At 55.3% G+C, this 22,260-nt stretch overlaps 1 protein-coding gene across 2 annotated transcripts in view; it reads left to right on the forward strand.

Annotated features, from left to right (window-relative positions):
- The window catches only part of SND1 (staphylococcal nuclease and tudor domain containing 1), a 413,629-nt gene that overhangs the window by 382,703 nt on the left and 8,666 nt on the right, over positions 1-22,260 (forward strand). For both annotated transcript variants that reach the window (XM_080819055.1, XM_080819056.1), the window contains exons 17-18: positions 14,609-14,797; positions 20,848-20,986. In XM_080819055.1, coding sequence (XP_080675181.1) covers positions 14,609-14,797; positions 20,848-20,986 — 328 coding nt within the window. The remainder of the gene's footprint in view (positions 1-14,608; positions 14,798-20,847; positions 20,987-22,260) is intronic.

Below are 22,260 nucleotides of genomic sequence, written 5' to 3' on the forward strand. Positions count from 1 at the left end.
AAGCACTAAAGATGGAGTTGTCGGGGAAGGCTTCCCGGAAGATGTTGTGGGGGAGTGGCCCCTTGCAAACAGCTTCACACATACCTCTCAGCACTCCTGGGCAGAAACTTCCTGAAGGGGGGGGGGGGGTTGCCTTAGCATTCCCTTACTGGTAAATGACCCGACATCTCCCTGAGTGTGCCCTGCACGTCTGTGCCTCCCTTGGCAGCTCAGGGGCTGTGGGGCATCTGGTAGAGCTGAGATGCGGGGTCTGGCATCTCACTGAGCAAGCAGATCAGCGTGCCGGGGGCCGGGGGTAGAGGAAATGAAGTTGGTGAGAAGGGGCGCACCCTTTGAGAGGGTGCATGGTGCTGAGTCTGTCCTCACAGCACTTCTCGTTCTTTCCATCCTCCCTACAGCATCCCTGTGAGCACCTGCCTAAGATAGAGGATGCTGCTGGCTCCCCCCTTTTCTTGTGTTGCTTCTGACATGCCCACTGTCCATTTCCCTGCCCACTGACTCCAGGCAGCAGCTCAGGCATCCTCAGATAGCATTCAGAGAAATCAGGGACCCCCACATGGCTCTGTCGGTCGTGCGTCCGACTCTTAACTTCAGCCCAGGGCCTGAGCTCAGGGTCCTGGGAGCGAGCCTGGCATCAGATTCATCAGACTTGGGCTCAGTGGGGAGTCTGCTTGAGATTTTCTGATTCTCTCTCTCCCTCTGCCCCCTCCTCACTGCACGTGCATGTGCGTTCGCTCTCTCTCACCCTCTCTCTCTCTCTCTCTCAAATAAATACTTTTTTAAAAATCAAATTGCTTAAGTGATGTTTACACTGAGCATCAGGGTGGGCCTAGGAGTCTCCAAGCTTCTTTGCAAGGACACTGGCAGAAAGTTTCCCATGGGAGAAGCCGCACGACAGCAGTTGCTGCCACCGAGCCGTCTTCTATCAGAGGAGCCTTGAGCAGGCAGCAAAGCTCAGGCAGGGGTCAGGCTCACCGTGCTTTCTCCAAAAGCAAAGGAATTGTCCTTAAAAGCTTAATTGTGACTTCCAGAAATCTTAGCCAAAGACGCTGAGCATCTTCATTTCCTGTCTCCATTGCAGAACACACCTACATTGAGGGTAGCACTCCCCACGTAGAGCGGAGAGCAGGTGTCAGCAGAATTTGGCTTTCTACAACCAAATTGGGAGGTGGAGCAAGGCAAATGAGGTCACCCTGGCCCCATTTAGGGGAACATAGGCCAGCTACTCCCTCCTGAGAATAGGGGGAAACCAGTCTAAGCAAAGAGTAGGTTTGGGAGACTACCCAGTAGCTCCCAGGGCCTCATTAAGCTGAATATTATTTGGGACGTTTGGTTGAAATGGGAGAGAGAGGAGTCATTGTGATTCATGGCACCTTGACTCCTGTCAGGAGGGTGGACAGAGAGTCGTGTCAACAACCAAGCTGCCGACCCATCCTATCTATTGTCCTTTCCTGCCACTTGTACTTTGTCCTCTCTTACCTCTGCTCTCACTCGGGTGGCATTGAGTACTTTCCGGAGGTAACCACAAGGCCCAGAACAGCATAAGGAGCCCGTGCCCTGGGGAGTGGGTAAAGATGGGGATGAAGAATCTGGTCCCAGTGTGGAGAAGCAGTGGAGGCTAGGAGCCCACTGCTCCTAGCTTTTCCCTGGACAGAGATGGTTGGGGCCGGCTGCAGAAAGGGAGGGGTTTAGGGGGGCTTCTGGGGTGTGAGAGCTCCACTCCAGCAGGATGAGCGGTGCCATATTTTAATTGTCATTAGCAATAAGAAATGAGCAGTGAGGAAACCAGCCTCAGCCCACAGAAGAGAGCAGAGGGCAGGCTCACTGACCAGGCCGTCTGGCCTGGCCTCTGGCATGCTGCACATCTCCCAATCTGGGCTGTACACGCTCGGGCCATTTATATAGTGGCCTTATTATGGGTGGCTTTTACCCAGAGGCTTTTCTTTGTATTATAGACAGGCCAGAGAGAGCGCGGGCCCTGCAGGTCAGAGCGAGCAAGGATCCGGTCTGCCCGTGTACCAGCAGGGTCAACCCACGCCAGCCCTTGCCCGCTGGCGCTGCTGAGCGTGAAGACTGGATCACCTCAGAGGAGTTTTTGTTTTCCTTACGGTGTTGAAATAGAGTTGGGGAGAGTGCATGAAACAGAGGCCCTGAAGAGGCCCGAACCTCCTCTCCCCTGGGCCTAAGAGAGCAGCCCATGGGCATGGCGAGAGGGGAGCAGGGGGCCCTCTCTCTGGCCCGTCCAGGGATGTGGAGCGCAGGGCTGCTGGCCGCCCTCCGCGTGGCCCGCGCTGGGGGCTGGAGCGCACGGCCTGCCGAGGACAGCAGACCCACGCTGGGCTTCCTGTTGGCAGGTGAAGGCAGCTGCATTTCCAGGAAGGATACGGGTGAACGCAAGGGCAGGGGGCTTCATAAGAGGAGCCCAGAGGAGATGGGACTTTCTTAGCCGGATGAAGGAGAGCGGCCCCTCTCATCCTCTCCCCACCTGGACCCCATCCCCTAGAATCAAGAGCCAGCGGCTCTCCCGTTTCTTTGAAAGAGTCCAAGGTCTGGGGAGACACTTCAAGCCAGCCTTGGCTCAGGACACCATCCAGGACCTCATACAGGAGGTGGATGGGCTGCTCCAGACCCCCGAGGACCTGGAGGCCCTGCCCCACTCAGAGCAGCACTGTGTGGCCACGAGCCTGCTCAGTGGCCTGGAGGATGTCCTGAGAAACCTGAGTCAGGCTCTGCCCAATGGAACACTGACCTTCAATGCATCTGCAGGCACAGACCTGTCCCTGGAGGTGCAGGAGCAAGGACACAGAAATGTCACTTTGAGTTCAGATCAGGCGGAGATGCAGCTGAACTGGGATGTGGTGCACAAATCTGGTGACTCAGGTCCTTCTGTGGCGGGCCTCGTCTCCACTCCGGGGATGGGCAAGTTGCTGGCAGAGGCCCGCCTGGTCCTGGAATCTGAGAAGCAGGCAGTTCTGCATGGGGCACACAAACGGATTTTTGCCTTCAGCCATGCCTTCATGCCACTGATCTGAACGTTAATCAGGAGGGATGGGTGTTCCATGTTTTTGTGTTGAAATTGGTTGCTATTTCTTATATTCAGTGTAATTAAGTAAACTGGCTGGTCCGTAGCTGAAGTATAGGATTTTTATCTGTTCCAAGTTCTTTTCTCTCTGGTGCCCTTTCTCTGGCCTGCAAGAGGGATTGGTGTCTGTGTTCCTGTTTCTAAGAGACTGGGAGATGGCGAATGAGAAGGAACTCAGTGTCCCCTTTCCCCCAGCATAGGACATCCTTTGCCACAACCTGACAGCTTTTGAGTAGCCCCCATGGCGACAGCCCAGTTCTGAGAACACGAAAGTGACTGAGCCTGGCCAAGCCCCAGAGTAGCAGTTGCCTTTCCTCGAAGATTTCCTTGAGGGCCTGAGACCTGCCCACACTAGCAAGGGACTTGTGGCTGAAGGGTTTCTCAGCCCTGTGCTCAGATGTTCCCTCAGGCAACCGAGGCCTAACTGGGACATCTGCCCCACTTTGGCTTGGAGGACTTGGCAAATGGGGTCCAGGTTCCTGCCCTGTCCTCACAGCTCTTCCTCTGGCTGTCTCATGTCTGCTTTTGCTGTTCACCCCTTCCTTGCTCAGGGATGGTGGCCAGGAGTGGTGGATGTGTAGGAGACCAGAGGGAGGCATACACAGCTGCTGCCTGCGCTCATGCCTGGGTAAATAGAGGAATCCGTCCTCACTCCAGTTATATTCAGTACAGGCAAAGCCAAGTGCGAAACAGCCCCTTCTGCTCATGACGTCTGGGAGCCTCTGAGTCATCAGGACTGGCTGCACTGACCAAGGCCAGTTTCTGCCCCTCTGGGCTCCTGTGAGCAGACCTGCTCCAACAGGGCTAGCTGTGGGCCAGCCCTGACCCCTTAGAGACGTTCTCAAAACAGGCCTTCTCCAGCCGGTCTGGTGCCCCCCAGATTTCCCCAAAAACGGTTTTCTGTCCCAGGAACTTTCCTTCTCTAAGTTGACTGTCAGTGATCTGGAGAAGCCAGAACCTTTGACCTTTTATCATCTGTTTACTGAATGCCTACCGTGTGGCAGTAATAAGATACCATTAATAAATGCCCATTATAAACTATAATTAGTAGTGGTGTGAGCAAAGTGCTGTGGGGAAAAGCATTACTAAGAAAATAATGAAACAGTTTGAGTTTCATCTGTGCAGAATCTTAATGCATTGGGTAATAATGGGTATATTGGGTAATTGGATAATAATGAAATATTTGGGTAATAATGAAATAATGAAACGGTTTGAGTTTCATCTGTGCAGAACCTTAATGCATTGGGTAGGAGTTATAGGTACAGTATTAGGAGGAGCATCCTAGCTGCAGGGAATAGTGTGCGCAGAGGCCTGGAACAGTGCGTTATGTCTGGAGCTAGAGTTAGTTTGGCATGACTAGAGCAAAATAATGAGGGCCAAGATGGTAGAAGGTGAGACTAGTAAGAATCCAGTCGTAAGAAGCTTGTACCTTGGGGTGCCTGGGTGGCTCAGTTGGTTGAGCGTCTGCCTTCAGCTCCAGTCATGATCTCAGGGTCCTGGAATCGAGTCCCACATCGGGCTCTCTGCTTGGCGGGAGGTCTGTTTCTCCCTCTCTCTGCCTGCCTCTCTGCCTACTTGTAATCTTTGTCTGACAGATTAATAAATAAAATCTTAAAAAAAAAAAAAAGAAGCTTGTACCTTGCTGTGCTAAGGAATTTGAACTTCATCAGAGAACAAGGAAGGGGTTTCAGCAACAGAAGAAGTGATCAGCTTTGGGGGTTTTTTGTTACGTAAAAGCAGTCACTGAGCATTTACTATATACCAAACTCTTAAGTGTTTAACTGGAGTTACTTTGTTTGTTCTTCAATAAAAACCTTCAAAGTAGGCACCATTATTATGCCTGTTTGACGAAGAGGAAAAACCTGTAACTGGAGAGGTTCAGTCAGTCACCCGAGGTCTCGCAGCTAGTAAATAGTTGTGCAAAGCTTGGCCCCAGACAGTCTGGCTCCCTGGCCCAGCTACTGTGCTGCACTGTCTGTGACAAGCCACACCACAGCACTGTGGAAGGGCCATTAGGAGGACACAAGGCTGGTGGCAGGGAGAGCAGAGAAGGGGACTGCTGCCTTCAGGTAGGACCTGAACTCAAGGAGTGGCAGTAAGGATAGAGAAGAGGGGAAGAATTCAGGAGACATCTCTGAGGTAGGATTAGCGTGACCTGGAGGTTGATTGTGGATGTAAGGGAGCGAGGCTGATCCCCGCCCAAGCTTCTCCTGCTACCAACTGGGATAAGAAAGGCAGATGGAGGACCAGGTTTTAGAGTGAAGATAGGAGACTCACGATTGGACGCGTTCCATTTGTAATTGGTCAGGTGGAGGTGAGTTCTGAAGAGAGGTCTGGACTGGAAATAGAAGTCACGGTGTCCTGTAATTCCGAAGCAGTGGAAACCAGGCACTGCACGGCTAAAAATGGCCCCCTGGCGAATATCCATGCTCAGGGAGCATGTTGGTGGGTAAGAATTCACAACTGAAACTAAGAGCAGGAAGAAGAAACCATGGTTGGGAACCATAGAGGCCTAAAAAAGAAACTTTGAGATGGACAAGGGGTTCTTAGCCCTGTCAGATCATTCAAAAAGTAAAAAAACAATGAAATGTGAGAAGAAATTGTTAAAATGACAATTATGAGGTCCTGGGTGACTTTGAGGTGGTACTTACATTGGAGTGTAGACAGTGGTGAGCTGCCACGTTGGGTGGGGAAGGAAAAGGGAGGTGAGCAGAATCCTCTGGGCAAGGAGAATGACGTCAGCTGGGTGGACAGGAGATCAAGGCACGGTTTTCTAGGATGGGCAAGATACTCGGGCAAAGAGGCAGATGCCGACAGGAAAGGGAATTGGAATAGTGATGGTAGAAGAGAGGTGACTGATAGGTGCCCGAGGAAGCGAAAAATGGTGTGATCTAGAGCCAGGTTCCTTTCTTTTTCTCCAGAGCGGAAAGGAAAGTAGTAATTATGCATGGTAACATAAGGACTCTTTGAAGGTGAGGTGTGGAAACCCTCAGCAGTTCAGGTAAAGAAGCCTGACGATTGGGGTCAGCAGAGCAGAGCGCGCCTGCCCCAGGGTCAGGGAGATACAGGTGCTTGCAAACGGGGAACTGGCACTTAAACTTAACCTGATGGAACACCATTCAGGTACTTTCAGAGCAGGTCAGACATTTGATAACCACGTGCTGTTATTCCACAGGTCACACACACACTGATCTGTCCTGACAAGAGGCCAGCTGTCTTCTGGCTGCTAGCTCAGTGCCCACAGGGCTCGGGCCCAGCCCAGAATATTCTGGCTGGGCTTTGGAGAACGCCACTGTGGCTGCCTCCATGGCCCAAGCCAAGCTTCGAGACAAAGAATGCTGTCTGGGGGCCCCTGATGAAAGCAGCCTGGCCTGCTCTTTTGGGCTGGCAACTTCCTTTCTCCAGCCAGGGAGCGTGGGAGGGCTGGGCCATTCAGGTGTGCCCCACTCTCCGAAGGAATTCCAGAGCTTGCCTCAGGATCAGGTGACTGTGGCAATGGGTGCCACCCATGGTGCCCCGGACGGGGCGCAGAATGAGGGCCTCCTGATTCAGCTTCACTTCCTGCATGAACCTCAGGGAAGAGAGAGTTAAATCTCCTCCCAGCCTTTAGCGCTGGGTTTTCTTGGGAAGATGAAAATCTCCTTCCTTCATTGTCTGCACCAAAGGAACAGATTGCGTCAGTTTATAAACTGTGTTACCACTTGCAAAGGCCTGGAGTCAGCAGGTTTGCATTTCCCGGCAGACTCGACGAGCCTGATCGCCTTGGCTGCTGCCTCTCCGCCTCAGGCGCGACCAGGAGATGCCCTGCGTTCTGCACTCCTACCCCATCATCCCACCCCACACCCCTGAGGTACTGGAGGGGAGAGAGAGAGAGAAACCCGGAGCTTCTCGCTGAGCCATCTTGTTTGGGGCTCAGGCCTCCCATCCGTTCCCAGGAGCTTCTCAGCCCCTCTTGCCACCGTGCCAGCCCAGGCCTGATTTCCAGGCATTCCTAGGGCTTTGGCTTGGGCCAGCGCACGGATGTCAGAGCGGAGTTTTTCTGGAGAACAGTTGGCACTGTGGGCTGGGCTGGGCTTGAAAGAGTCATCTGGTGTGGAGGTGCTAAGGGTGAGGAGCCCAGGCGCTGGTGGGGCCCGGGGAAGAACTGCACGGCTGCCTGCCCGCTCTGCCGCCCGCTCTCCGCTGGCAGCTGCTGATAATGAGGCCTGGGAGGCATCTCACGGCCACTGCCTCGCCAGCTCCCGGGGCCTTACATTATTAATTGCATCGCGTTCCTGTTCATCGTCTCTGAGAGACGCTGGTGTGTCTATGCGTGCCTGCGAGTGCAGGGGACGCGGCGGCTGTGTTAAGCTGCTACTATATTAAGGGGTCTCTTCGAGTTCACAGCTCTGGCTGTGGCAGCACCTTCCAGTGGTGAGCCCAGCCCCGTGGCGACATGGCTGCCTCTGGGTAGCAGGCAACGGGTCCCGGTGGTAGTCGGGTTGCCCTGGATCACGGCTCACATTCTGGCAGAGAGCTCCGGTGGGAGACCCGGGAGAGGCAGGGGCTGGAGTGCCTTTGAGCCCCCTCTGCAAGTTTGCCACAGGGCTGGAGGGTTCTCGTGGGGCCTCCCGGCTTGCCCTTCTCCCGTGTTACCCGTAGTCCCCTCTTTCCTCAGTCCCTAGTCCTACGGGTCCACACCACCAGCCCCAACTCTAACCTCAACTACTTCAGAGCTTGAGGGACTTAAAACCCTGGTTCTGCTCTCATCTGCACATGAAGAAACTGAGCCTAGAGGGGATGTGACCCCCCACACACCCCCAGCCCAGATCATAGCTCCAGTCCATGGCTTTTTATTGGCTTTTTATTGGCTCCTCAGCGGCTTTTTCCCATCCCGGCTTTCCTGTTGTTCCCGGTCCCAGGCTTCTGCCCCATGCGTGTTGCTGATGGCTCTGAGGGTATTGCAAGCGGGCCTGTGGCCAGAAAGCAAGTGGAAAGGATAGAAGCTTCTGCCTGTCATTAGGGCCCCCGAGATCGCCTCCCCAGAGGCAGCCCAGAGCAGTCTGCTCCCCACCTGCTGGAGGAACTGGCGGACTGTTCCCTCACCACTCCCCTCCCCAGCACCAGAAGTCTTCATTTCCAGGTGCCTCCGGGGCAGGGGTGGCCTGTGCAGCTGCTCCAGGCTACCCGGTTTCACCTGTCCTGCCTGAGGCGGTGCCTCCCCAGCGGGAGGGAGCATCCTCTGGGCTGTTTTCCCCGGGCATCCCACAGCCTCCCAACCTCAGAGGCTGGCTTCACGCAGTGTTTCCTGTACTGCCTCAGGCACTGTGCCCAGAGCTGGGGCAGGGCGCTTGGTGGAGATGGAACCTGTTCTCCATCCTCTTGACACTCAGAGAAAGGGAAGGTAGGTACTTATGTGTGGGCTCTCCCTGCTCTCCCCCATTGCCAGTAAATCCCCTCTTGCGCTGTACCTCCTTCGGCTGCCCTCGGTCACCTCCCAGAGGCTGCAGCCCTCTGCCATGTGTTCCGCTCTGTTCCACATTTCAAAGTTTCTTTGTCCTGAGTGTTGGTTGGGGTGGGGGGTGCGGCAGCACCCAGCTGCTTTAGTCAAGCTTGCCTTCTCCCTCCCCTGGCCCGCCTCTCTCCAACACCCAAAGAAGGCTGCAGGAGGACCTATGTCTTTCCAGCTTTGCCCAGGCTTGGGAAGAGCAGACATCCAATCTGGTTCCTGGATCAGGAGAGGTAGGGCAGCTAAATAAACGCCCAGGGCCGTCAGAATTTCCTCTGTGGTTTTATGGTGACCTTTTAACTGATCTCTCTCTCTCTCCCATTCCCTCCGCCTCCCTCTCTCTCCCTCCTCCCTCTCTCTTTCTCCTCACCTCTCTCTCACACACACACACTTCATGTAAGATTTCAGAATCTGAGGCCGATTGGCTGGGAAGGGCCAGAGCAAGTTGAGGGAGAGGAGTAGTATCTGTAAGGCCCTCACCCCCTGCCTGACTTCCACATCCCTTCCTGTGACCCCCTGCACTGTTCCGGCCCCGCACTGTCCCCCCCGACCCCCGGCCCAGAATGTGCCACACTGCTGAGAGAGGAAGACTCAGACCCCACCGCCTGCCTGACTGAAGCAGTTCCTAAGTTAAGAAGTCGGATAGAATCCAGACACAGGAAAGAAGGAGCATTCATGGAGGGGAGCAGGACAGGGACCAAGTATATTTCTGGCGGCCAAGGCACTCCAGCCACAAAGGAAAGGACCACAGGCAGGGAAACGGATTCATGGCCACCACTCCTTCCCTCCCTCGTATGTCCCCAGCCACAGAGAGCAAGCTCGGGGTGCTCCGCTTCTCCCCTTGCCTCCTTTCTCTTCTCCCCTTCCTCACCCACCCACAACTGGGAAGGCTGAGACCGCAGCCTGTCTGGGTGGGCACTGAGGTGTGTGTTGCCTGGGCATGGGAGCTCTTCCTCAGTAATTAGGAGACATGCAAATTAACAGCCTGTGCCGTTTGTATTAATTTGGTAAATAAGCCAGAACAATTTCATTAGTGGCACATTAATGTGCTTGGGAGCAGGAGGACGTGTCCCACTGCGAGGCGGCAGGGGCCGCTGGCTGCCACAGCCCCCCGACAGGCCAAGTGTGTCTGGCTCCTCTCCGACCACGGCTGGCTGGGCTGCACCCCCCCCCCAACTTTGGTCCTGTGGTGGAGAAAGACCCCCCCACCACTGAGCAGGAAGGCATCTGCTTGTGCAGCTGGGTTTGAGGACAGTCATACATTAGCTCTTCCCACTTGTCTTCCCTCCATTTTGTATTCTGCATGAGGCTACCAGGGTTTACGAAGCCCAAAGCTTTGCTCGACTGGGGGGAGAGCTAAGGGGACGGGGCTCAGCCTGAGCAGGGCTGCTGGCCAGTAGTAGATGAAGGGAAGAGAAAGCAGTTTATGTTACTTCTTTTAGTACATAGGACCCGCTTCTCATTCTATGGAGAAGGAAACTGGCTAGGAGAGAAAAGAGGTCATCTCTTCCCAAAAATTCACAGCCAGAGCTAGGATTTGAACCTAGGTTTGTCTGACTCCAAGACCCATGGTCTTCCTGCCACCTCCCTGCCCAGTCGGTATACCCAGCTCTGGGGAAGCTTCAGAGTATAGAACAAGCTTTGTTCTCCTTGTTGCTGACAGTCTAGTTGGACAATTAAAGACATTCGGAAATGAAATAACCGCTCCTCCTGCTACAAAGTAAAAAGTCGATGACAATGATGAAACATTTATGTATCCAGTACTCTTGTAAGTGCTTAGTATCTTTATATTAGCTTATTTAATCGGAACAAACCCTTTGAGATAGGCAATATTGCAATTCCAGTCTTACAGCAGAGACACAGAGAAGATAAGTGACTTGGCGAAGGTCATGCAGTTGGTAGGTGGATTTAAACTGATGCAGTCTAGCTCCATAGTCTGCGCTCTGAACTTCTGTGCTATATGCTGTCCCCTCAGTGCCAAAGTGTGGGGTAGCCCACAGGTGTCAGAGGGATTCACATGGGTGGATTAGGGAAGCCTTCACAGAAGGATGGTGTTGAAGCTGGAAGAGCTCAGCTCATAGGGCCTGTCGGCCTCAGGCAGAAGGCAAGAGGTGCTGGCAGCTGGCCAGGCCCACAGGTCTGCAGTGAAGAGGTGTGAGGAGAGGGCAGCGGGTCTGACCTCAGGGCATCTAGGCTGCCTGCTGTTTCACGCTCTCCCAGCTGCTCCCCCAGCAAAATGCTGTGGCCCCCCGTCGTAGTCTCTCGGGAGGCCTTCTCCCCTCAGCACTGCTTTCCTAGGCCTTAGCGGCAGTGTAAACATTGAGGAGGGGAAGGAAGAGAAGAGGCTCCCATTGGTTCCCACTGACACTGCTTGTGTCCACGTGTACACAAGTTCTGTGGTGCCCTCAAGGCCACGTCAGCTCACACGTGCACACACCAAAGGCCCACGCACAAATCAGGCATTGGGGCAGCCCCTGATAGTCAGCCAAGGCATGAGCTCCCTGGTGTCCCCTGCGGTTGTTGGAGGCCTCCAAGGGAAGCTGTTGTGTCCACATCTCTCCCTGAAACATTCTGTGCGGCTGAGGAGACAGGCAGCGACACTGTACGGCACTCTGCAGCTTACACAACACTCAGTGAGCAGTGGGTCTCATTAATACTGACAGTAGGCAGAAAGAACCCAGAAGAGGTTTCCTGTGTGTGACCAGAAGGAGCCTCTCCTCACTCCTGTCTTCAGTTTGAGGCAAACTGGTAGGAAAGAGCTTTCCATGGGTCTCTGTCTAGTCAGTCCTCATTATATACGATTCCATATTTGCAAGTTCACTTACTTCACTTACTGGAATGTACTTGTAGCCCCAGATCAGTACTCGGAGTATTTGGTCATCTGAGCGGCGAACACTTTGAGTGTCCAGGTGAGCGTGCTCCCAGCCGAGGTCGCAGACGGCAGTGCTCCCCTTCTTGTTTCGGCTCTCATCCCGGCAACAGGTGTCCTGTCCATCGTCTCCGTAGTGCCACGTTTCCCCCTTTTTCTGATGTGTGCTTTTTCCTGGTGATTTTGCAGTTTAAAATGGCCCCCCAGCAGAGTGTTGAAGTGCTATCTGGTGCTCCAAAGTACGGGAAGGCTGCAGTGGGCCTTAGGGAGAAAATACATGTGTTAGAGAAGCTTCATTCGGGTGTGAGTTCTAGTGCTGTTGGCTGTGAGTTCAATGGTGACAGATCATCAGTATATGTTAAATAAGGTGTCTTTAAGCAAAAACGTGCACAGAAGAAGGTTATGTATTGGTAAATCGTGACCGGAGTCTTGCAGGAACCTGATCCTGTGTTTCCCCTGGGAGCACTGGTTCAGTGTTCATGGTAACTTAATAGACTATCACAAATAACAAGAATCAACTGTATCTCTGTATCTCTGTAGGAGTATATGTTTATATGTGTTTTTCTCAATTAAGAGAAAATATCAGTGTCTGGGTGGCTCAGTCGTTTAACCCTTTGACTTTGGCTCAGGTCATTATCTCAGGGTCCTGGGGTCAAGTCAGGCTTCCCACTCTGTGGGGAGTCTGCTTGAGGATTCTCTCTCCCTCTCACTCTGCCCCATCCCCATTCTCACACACACACACACACACACACTTTCTCTCTTCTCTCTCTCTCTCTCCCTCTCAAATAAATAATCTGTTAAAAAAAAAGGAGAAAATATCAAAAACACAAGTCTTAAAGTTGATCAGAGAAATAGAGCATATACGGACATTGGCTCACAAAATGTTATTGTCAAGGCACAAATCCCCAGCAATCAATCTAAGAGAACCCTGATGAATACATACCAGCCTGGGAGCACCATGCTTAACCCTCTGCTTGCTGACCATGAAACTCTCCCAGAACTAGAGAAGGGTTAAGACTTTGGTCTTCACATTGAATTCTGTGTACCCAGAAGGATAAACACACCACAGGGCTTGGCTAAAAAGGTCACAAGCCAAGAGACTCCGAAGTAGCCCCATCCTTTCACTGAGCCCAGCCCACCTTCCCCTGAGTGCCTTTGAGAAATTACAGTATTTGCAGCAGCCATAATAAAAGGGAAAGCGAAAACCCCCAGGCTACAGCTTTATCTCCCTTTCTAACCCCAGATGTATTCAGCAGGAGGACAGTGCCCAAGGCTAGAGACTTCTTTCCTCAGCTGCTGGCTGGGCCCAAGGACCTGTCAAGCCCAAGTTAGCATATCGATTACAGGCAGGGAGAGTCTGGGTAAGTGTGAAGGCTGTGCTCACCTGCCAAGAGAGTTGACAGCGCTGACCCCAGGCATGGCTACTAGTCGCCAGAGTCTCCCACTAGTACGAGCCCTTGGGAGGCTGGCATCTGGTTGGTAGCCTCTGAGGGGAGGTGTGGATTGTGGGGTTTGCTAGGTGGGGTGAGATCTAAGTGTGGGCACCTTCCAGAGTGAGCATGATTAGACTCCCCGGGTGCTTCATCAACCCACCTCTGAGGTTTTTGCCTCCATCATAGCAGTCCGGCCCCAAGAGGAATGATACAGGTGGCCATCAAGCTTCTTGTCACAACCACTTGGCCCACCACAGGCTTCTCGGAACTGAAGGGAGGTCTTGTGCCCAAGCAGGGCAGCCATCAGTTTCAGGAAAGGACACTTGGCTGCTAACATGGTGAAAGATAAGAGGTCTAGGAATGGGGGGCCTATGTACCCATCGACAGAGTCAACTTGGAATGGCCCTATAGAGTATCTTTGTTATTTAGCTCTAATAAACTCTTCATATCTGTTTCTGGGTCACACCCTTACCCCAGCAGTGTTGAACTTGCATTTCCACTCAAAGGGTTAACTATAAGCCTTAATTAAGTAGGGTGTTGAAGAGGGTGTTCAAGGATAGGGAGAGGCCGGGGCCCTGCCTCCCTGGTCCTGCCTCTTCTTTTTCTCCCTGCTGCCTTCTCTCCACATGGCCAAGCCACCTCTGTCTACTTAAGGGGTGTCCTGTCACCCACATGGCTCCCCATTTGCCTCTCTAAGCCTCTGGCCTGGGCTGCTGCCGCAGGCTCCAGCCCAGGCTTCAGAGAATTCCCAGGTATTTAGACATTCATTTTATTGCTTAATCGAGCTTGAAGCTGTTTAAATTAATACAAGTTTTTCATATTTGGCAGCAAAGGCTTTTACAAGCCCCTTTAGCAGAGAAAGGAGGAGGTTAGGAGAGAATCAAAGAAGAAATTTACCCTGAGCCATTGGCTTCATGAGGTGGGAACAGATCAGCCACCATAAGGGCTGTGGCACCAAGGCTGCCCTCTTGGGGGAGCGGAGTCAGGACTGTGTCTGGGGTCCTGTGTCTCAGGGAGGCCCTCTGTGGAGAAAGCTCAGAAGCTCTTGAGCCCCACAGGGGTCCCCAAGGGTTCCGAGGTCAACCCCAGCCCACGGCCCCAAGGCCTGGGCTTATGGCAGTGAGGTCACCGTCACCCTTCCCCTTGCTCCCTTTCAGGGGCAGCCTCCTGCTGGCGTCACCCCTTAACCGCCCACTTGTGCACTACCTGCTCACACCCTGCCACCCACCTGCCTCCTCCCCTCCTCTCTTCACCTGGCTTTCATCCAGACACTTGCAGTACCTTTGTTGAACAGTAATTCCCTCAGCTACGTGCCCCTCTTCCTGGGGACTGCCTTGCTCCTGGGGCCTGCCTATCATGCTAGAAGAGCTGGGTTGGGTGTGTGGGCGCTGAAGAAGAGTCAGACGTTCCGGGAGCAGCTCGGGTCTGCTGCTTCTCTCACTCCTGACCCCCAGGCTGCGCTCACACATGCCCACGGCTGATGCAACTCCCTTGCTCAAGCCGAGGGATGCCGAGTGTACCCTACTAGCTGAGTTTTGAAGTCGCTCGGTCAGGGATGTTTCTGAAAGGATAATTCTGGGCTGTGAGAGGCTAGAGAGCCTAGATCCCGCTTACAGAACTGAAGCGAAGCGTTCTAAGAGGATCAGCAGTGCCACAGCTCCAACAAGCTCCTGCTCTTGGTCCCTCCTGAGCCCCTCTCCCTGCAGGCTGACCCTCCCCCTTTCTCTGTTCCCCAGGTAGAGGTGGAGGTGGAGAGCATGGACAAGGCTGGCAACTTCATTGGCTGGTTGCACGTTGACGGCACCAACCTGTCCGTCTTGCTGGTGGAGCACGCGCTGTCCAAGGTCCACTTCACCGCAGAGCGCAGCGCCTACTACAAGCCCCTGCTGTCCGCCGAGGAGGCCGCCAAGCAGAAGAAAGAGAAGGTACTGGTGTGGAATTGGGCCTGGCTACGGAGGAGGAGGGGGCCACCCCGGAGCTCGGAGCACGGGGAACAGAGCGGTTTCGTCATCCCCCACCTGAGGGACCCTGGTCGGTGTTGGTCTCAGACCCCACATCGGGAGCCACACGTGACCAAGGGAAAGGCTGCCAGCTTAGGCGTCCTCAACTGTTGGCCTGCTCTGGTGGACCTGGTAGAGCAGAGCCACGTCTGGAAGGTGACCTTGCAGCCATGAGAGGAACGATGTGGGGAGCCCCTGGTGAGCAGGAGACTGGGGAGTTGTCCTTTCACCAGCCCCAGCCCCAGCCCTTCTTCAGTGCCCTCAGAGTGACCGGGAGACCCACAGCCCACTTCTGACTTGCCTTCACAAGGGCCTGCAGGGAGGCCCATTTCGGAAGCTGCCCCAGGAGATGCATAAAGCTGTTAGGACAACAGATTTATAGCCCATCAGTCTCTGCAGACAGTGCATTGAAAAGACAAGGGGGGCGGGGGTTGGAAAGCAGCTTTTGGAAACAAATGGACGATTAAGGAACCCAGTGGTTTGGTGGTGGGAGCGGGGCTCCACACCCCCCGACTCAGCCTGTCACCACTGACTTACAGCCTGGCCCTAATAATGGGGATAAATCAGCTGGCCACCAATTTGTCAGGGCTTCTCTGGGCTCGAGGAGGATTTCGTGGGACAGCCGTGCTGAGCCATAAATTTGTTCCAGGAACAAACGTTTCCTTCCCCATGGGGCAGCCATCTGGCTTGCAGCTCGCCTCCCAGAGCCAAGGCCCAGACACCTGCCAAAAGGAGTAGGGGGCTTCAGGGCCCCGCGGTTCCTCATTCTCTTCCAACCCAGAGCAGCCACCTCCTCCCTCAGCCTCTTCCCCAATGGCCTTCCCTCAGGAACCAGGCCCAGGGATGTCTGCCTGCATCTCTCTCTACCTTTTCTTCCCATCCCCTGGGGGTGAAGGCTGGTGACCAACCCTAACGGGAGTGGAAGAACTCTAGAGAGAAGTGACCCAAAAAAAGCTTGGGATTGGTTGAAAGGGGCTATTCATGCCCTAGAGGACTAGGCCCCCAGGAGGCCTCTCAGGAGGCTTCCCCCTTGTCCCAGGGCTGCTCACATTAAACCCCATCTTCATACAGTGACAGGGAGCGGGCAACTTGAGCGCCTACCACAAAGAAGCTTCCTCTTGGGTTTCAATTGGTGACAATTGAACTTAAGGCTGCCGCCCCCATGTCCTCTGCCTGCTGCAGGGGAAGGTGCCCACACGGTATGGGGCCTTGGTGTGGAAAGGGCTGAACCTTACTGAAGAATTAGCAGCTGGGGGGTAATTGGCCCCTGAGGCTCAGACTCTGAAAGGGTCTTTGCCTCCAGGCTTTGCTCTCTGAGATTTGAGGCCCAGGAGGGACCCAGGAGAAGACAGAGAGGACAATCTGACCTGAGGGCGAGGGATGGGTGCCTTGCTGGGTGTTACGCTGGGCATCACTATTTACTAGATTTGTCTGAAAGAGCCCAAGTCATGATTCCACTGGGTCCACATGATGATGGTGAGGAGTAATCATCAGTAATTACTTACTTACACAGGCTGCGTGTTTTTATTCCAGTCCAATTAAAATGTAGTGCGCTGCTCTCAGGGCGAGGCCCCGCCGGCCTCCTGGGTCCCTCTCCCACACACCCCATCCTCTTCAAGGATCCTGGCAGAACCTAGTGTGGCTTGCCTCTTCTGGTGAGGGGCTGGTTCCCAGGAGCAGCATGTGTGGAGCCCTGCAGCACCCCTCAGAGTTGGCTGGACTCAGAGAATTTGGTAGCCAGCTGGAGGACAGCAAACTGCATCTTGAGGTGTCCCCAGGATTTGCAGCCTTGCCTCTCTTGTGACCCTAGGAGGGCTGCCTTCGCTGTTGGAGACAGGCACGTGTGGGGTTAAGAGATCGTGGTGGTATGTGTGAGCTAACTAAGGAGAGGTAATACCGAGAGCTTTTGTGAGACGAGACTATGCGGAAGTCTTCGGGAAATGGGATTCTGTGTGTGCGCATCTGTGAGCGGGTCCATCTGAGGGAAGCTGGCCATGCTAGTTTCCTAGCTTTGGGAACTTGGCTGCCTTCCTGCTGGGCTTCATTCTTTCCTGTGCCCTTCAGACTCCTCTCCTCATGAAGATGCTGGTTGGGCCCTCCCCTTCCTCTACAGGAGGCTAATGCTGGGTTATCCCCTCCTCCTCCAGGAATACTGGGTGGCTCTGACCACCAGAGACCGGAGCCACAGAGGGCAGGCATCAGAACTGCCCTCCCTCCCCAGCCTCCCTTCTGTCCCCGCAGGGCCCTGCACCGGGCTGCATTGGCCATTGATTACCTTTTATTGAACTTGCCTTCCCCACCACGAGCTAGAAGGACTTCACCACCGTGGCCCCCTGCCAGCCCCACCCTTGGAGCCTCCCAAGGCTCCAGCCAACAATATTAAATAGGATTTAGAAAGGAAAGCCTCTAGTCACTAGAGCCTCAGTCCATATCGCCCATCTCCTGCCAGGAGGAGGATGCTGGGGCTTGCTGGGGAGGAAGTACAGGAAAGAGGGAGGGCCAAGGATGGGTGAGGACAGGAGAAGAGACAGCCATGCTCCTAACCTGGCCCTGCAGTGTCGAGGGGACCCAAGTAGGGCAAGAACTGGCACGAGAGACCAGCAATGGAGCAGATGAGGGAGCTGCTGCCCTTGCCCATTCCCCATCAGGGTCTGTAGCCAGAGCCATGGAAGGGTTACAGAGGAGCCCCGCCTCAGGACACAGTGCCATCTGGCCCCAGCCTGAACACAGACCCTACGGCAAACCAGAGGAGCTGGCTGGGAAGGGTCTTTCCACACTAACACGGCCCAGAGGTGGTCCCGGAGCAAAGCAGGTCCCTCTTGGGTGGCTCTCCCAGCATCCTTGCGCCCCGCTGCCGAGGCCCAGCTGAGACTTGGCTCCACCAAAGGCCGAGAGCATTCTCAGCTCCAGAGTCCCATCCTCTGTTCGGCATCTTGGCCGTGCAGGTCTTTCCCCAGCTCCTCCATATGCCCAGAGCCTGCGGGGAGAACCCTCAGGCACTGAATTACTGTTATCCCCTGAAGGGATCTTTGGGTTTGCCTTGTCTTCACCCCGTGGGCCCAGGACGAGGAGCATCCCCCTGGGAACTCCCCCAAAACAAGCTCCTTGTCAGGGATCTGAGCTGAGAGAGGGCTGGGCATGGCTGTGGGGAAGTGGCACCCATCTGGCAGGTGCCAGCCAGTGCGTCTGTCCCCTCCCTGCCCCGGTTCTGCAGAAGGGCAAAATAGCCAATATGGGCAAAAGATGCCCTTGTTCCAAGGGTGGGCGGCCTCTCTGCTGACTGACTCATTGCCACAAAGAAGCCACCTAGTCAGGCTGCATTTACCAGCATGCCCAGGCCGCTGGGAGCCAAGTCCCCGGGAATAGATGGTTACCTCCACCTCCCGAGGGAAACCTGCAGTGCTCTCCTATTTGAGGGGCCAAGGCAGCCCTCTCTTAGAAATGGAGTTCCTTTTTCTGAGGAGCAGCTCTCTGCCTCATGCTTCTGGAATCTTCTCCCCTTGGGAGCCAGCAGGGTGCCCCTACTGTGCCCCTCCTAGCACCCAGGGATTTCTAGGACCCTGTCACAGGACCCCCCTGGTGGGAGCTGGAGGCCTGGGTGGGGGGGCTCCCCAGGGGCTTTTGTTTGCATTATCCTTGACCTCAAGCTTGCTGGCCCACCTGCCTGCTGCCTGTAGGAGGAGGAGCTCCACCCTTCTCCCCCCCAGGAGGAAACCTGATGCTGTCGCCCAAGGCGCCTTTGCTTGACGAGTCATTAGCAGTTTCTGCTCTCACCCTGTCAGTCTGTTCCCAATTCATCAACACTGCTGAGGAGCCTCCTTCCCCGCTGCAGAGGGAGGCAGGGCGGGTTTAGGCTGGAGCCCAGAACTGCTCCCAGGCCCAGCCCCCACTCTGGAGCAAGCGCAGAGCCCCCCCTCCCCCCTCTCCTGGGCTGCCTGGGTGCCAGGAAGGCCTGGAGCCAGAGGAGCCAAGTGAGCGGGGAAGTTTGGGGGGGGTTGACCATGGTGGGGGTTGGGGGGGCACTTGGCTTCTCCCTTAAGGCAGTGCTGGCAGTCTTGTGTCTCAGCAGCAGTGAGCGTCCCACCCTGGGAGTCGCTGACTGAGTAGTCACTGCCCTGGGGAACTTCCTAGTGGCCCCAGGGAGAAAGTCTACCTCAACCGGATGTAGGCCTTGGAACCAGAAGTCACTGTGGCTGTCCCCCATCCCCCGGAGTGCCCGCAGCAGTCCTCCGATTGGAGAGGCCCTTTCATGGGGAAGTCCGAAAGCTGGAGACCCCCTTCAGCCAGGAGTCTCTGATCTGACTAACTCCTGGGGCAACCAGGCACAGGCATGCAGAAAGCAGAGGTGTCTGGCTGCTGCTGGGGAGGGAAGTAGCTGTGGTGGGGCCTGTGTTGGGAGTAGGTGAGTGTGGGCAGGAGCTGTGTGGGTCAGAGGCCAACTCCAAAAGGCAGAAGGTGAGGGCATTGCTGTGCGTGTGGCTGGCGGAGGTTTGCACCCGCTGAGGTCTCTCCCATCCCGCTCAGCCACTCCCTGGTGGCCTCCCCAGAGCTCGGGCCCTGTTGCTCATTCCAGTTCTCAGGGCCCTGGCCTCGCCTTCTAGTGGAAGAATGCTCACACCACAGTAAAGGCAGGCGCATGGCCTTTGCAGGTATGACCCAAGGAAGTTCAGCAAATCTAACATTCCTGCCCTTCGGCTGCTTCCACGTGGCGTCCGGGGAGCTGTGGGTCAGCTGAGTGATCATGGCGTCAGACTGGCTCATCTTGCAAGGGAAGAAAAGGAGATGCAGGAGGCACATGGCTGGACTGAAGTGAAAAAGCAGATTAAAGGACAGGAGCCCATGTCTCCCACCCACAACTTTTCCCACTGCTCGGTGCTGCCCTCTGTCTCTGGAGGCCCAGTCAGTGCCAGAATGCCCTCTAGAAGATCTCTAGCACCCAGATACCTGGGTTCAGGCCCTGGTTCCACTGCTTCTAGCAAGCCTGGGTGCCTCCGGTTCTCGTCTGTAAAACAGGGTAACCTTAATACCTAGTCAAAGGGTTGTTGTGAGGATTCAGTGAATTACTACTTAGAATGTTTAGGATGGCACCTGGCACCTAGGACACATGTAAGTTTTGGCTAATACTTTTATCACCCCCTGTTCTTGTGTGTCTGGGGACCCTGTGGGTGGTCCTGTCCCTCACCCTCTTCTCAATGCTCAGCGGGGCAGCCCCCGCCCTCTGCTGCCCTGACAGGCATCACTACCAGGATAATCTCCTGGCCGCAGGATTGGTCTTGACGGGCTGTCACATTGAATCAGCTTTGGAGCTGCTGTGGCCCTGACAGGCAGGGCCAGGGGAGGTGGGGAGCAGCGAAGGCGGAGGGGAGCAGTGAGGATGGAGGGGAGTGGCCCAGCTTCTGCACTGGGGTCAGAGCAACCTGCTTGAGGTGAAAGCAGAGAAGTTGCTGAGAGGAGGCATCCTCGAACAGTGACAAGCCCTCTCCGCCACGGCCCAGGGCTGTCGCTTGGAGAGTCTCAGGGGCACGATGGCCCTGGACAGTGCTAGGGCCTGGAGAGTTCAGAGTGACCCCTGCAGAGTGGTGGGGGAGGGACATGGGGACTCCACGGTTCTCACACTCGGTGTGAGATTGCCCAGGAGCCTGCTCTGGTTTGCTTTACTTCCTAAGTGCAGTCACAACAGATTCTAACTTGGTAGGCCCGTATTGAGACCCAGGTACCAGCATTTCTAATAAGCTCCCCAGCTGCTTCTGCTCCCTGCCCGGATCTGAGACATGACTGACCAGAAGAACTTCAGAGCACGGTCGTTACCCACTGAGAGTAGGAGAGTTCAAGGGCAGCTCAGTGTGATATGAGTGTCCTGCGGGGACCTCCACATTCACTTACCGCAGGGGTGACTCCACTTCCCCAAAGCCCCTTTCCCCGTGTCCTGTCTGGCTTCACTTCCTAACCCCGGCCCTTGGCGATCCCCCGTGCAGGTCTGGGCCCACTACGAGGAGCAGCCCGTGGAGGAGGTGGCGCCCGTGCTGGAGGAGGAGCGCTCAGCTAGCTACAAACCGGTGTTCGTGACCGAGATCACCGATGACCTGCACTTCTACGTGCAGGATGTGGAGACCGGTGAGTAGGCTGGCCCAGCCCACCTCTAGAACCCCCTCAGTTCAGCGGGAGGGCAGGGCACAGGCCCCCCAACCCCCACAATCTGCTCCCAGGGGCCTCTCCCCAAGACCCTGTGGCTGCTGCCCCTCCCCTGAGCCCCGCTGCAGCTCTGGGCCCTGGGGCATTTCCTGCCGTGGAGTGGACAAGGCTCAGTAGGGCCTCTGCAGGCCAGTGAGGTGACCCGTCTTGTCTGGGTGGTACTCTGAGATCCTTGGAGAACTGTTCTGCTCTCAGACACCCCTGGCTGGGCGAGGCATTAGGATGTGTAGCCCTTGGGGGTCTGTCAGGAAGCAGGGAACAGATTGTCTCCTGTGGTCAGGAAGCACAAACCAGCACCACTTAACCCTCCTCCCCCTCAGCTTCCTTGGGAAGGCAGCAGGAGAGGAGAGGAGCCTGGGCTTTTTTCTCTGGGGTTTCTCCTTCTCTAGAGGTTACCATAGCCCCGAGTGGTAACCAGTTGCCATGGAAACAGGCTTCTGCTCTAGGGGAAGTCATCCCCGGGCAGTCTTTCTGAAGGACCCTCTGTCTCCATCCTCCTCCTTGCTCCTGCCCTCAAGTCCTGTGCACGGCAGCCTGGGTCACCTTAGCAGACACCTCAGGCTTCTGGAGGACGGAGGGTGGTAGAGGCCACTCTGGCAGGGGGGCCCTGTGGCACTTCTGGCTCAACTTCCCACCTCCACTCCCTTCGCTCTCTCTACCCTTCTGTCCCTCCTCTCCTTGACTCCCTGTGCAGGGAACCATTTTAGTTGAGGGCAGAGGAAAAAGCTCTTCAAGCCGCCTCTGGGTCCAAGGAGCCAGATCCTTGCAAGGCAGAGGGGCCTGAAGATGTCCCTGGCCCTCAAGGCAGCCCCGTGGGGGGCAGGCTGTGGCTTGCCCGGCCCCCTGTGCCCCACCCCCAAACCCCTCCAGTTCGTCAGCCTCGTCTCAGCCACTTCCCTCTAATGACATTTCCCAGGCAGCTGGTCTGTGGCCATGTCAGGTCACCAAGAAAAACCAACCTTCCCAAGCTCTGGGCTGGCTCTACTTGGGAACAGAGAGAGCCTGGGGAGGGGTAGAGATGGACTAATGAGCCTTCAGCATTCAGTTCCGTTGAGGTCAGCTGCAGTCCTGCGAGAAGTGGCCCAGCCCCCCGGGTCTGGGTGGTATGACAAAGAAAGGGGTCCTTCCGTGCTGGTCCAGGCAGGAGGGAGAGCTGATTCTGAACACAGGAGCCAGAAAGAAGGGACCTCAGGAAG

The sequence above is a fragment of the Martes martes genome (genome assembly GCF_963455335.1).
Source record: "Martes martes genome assembly, chromosome: 11".
Lineage (NCBI taxonomy): Eukaryota > Metazoa > Chordata > Mammalia > Carnivora > Mustelidae > Martes > Martes martes.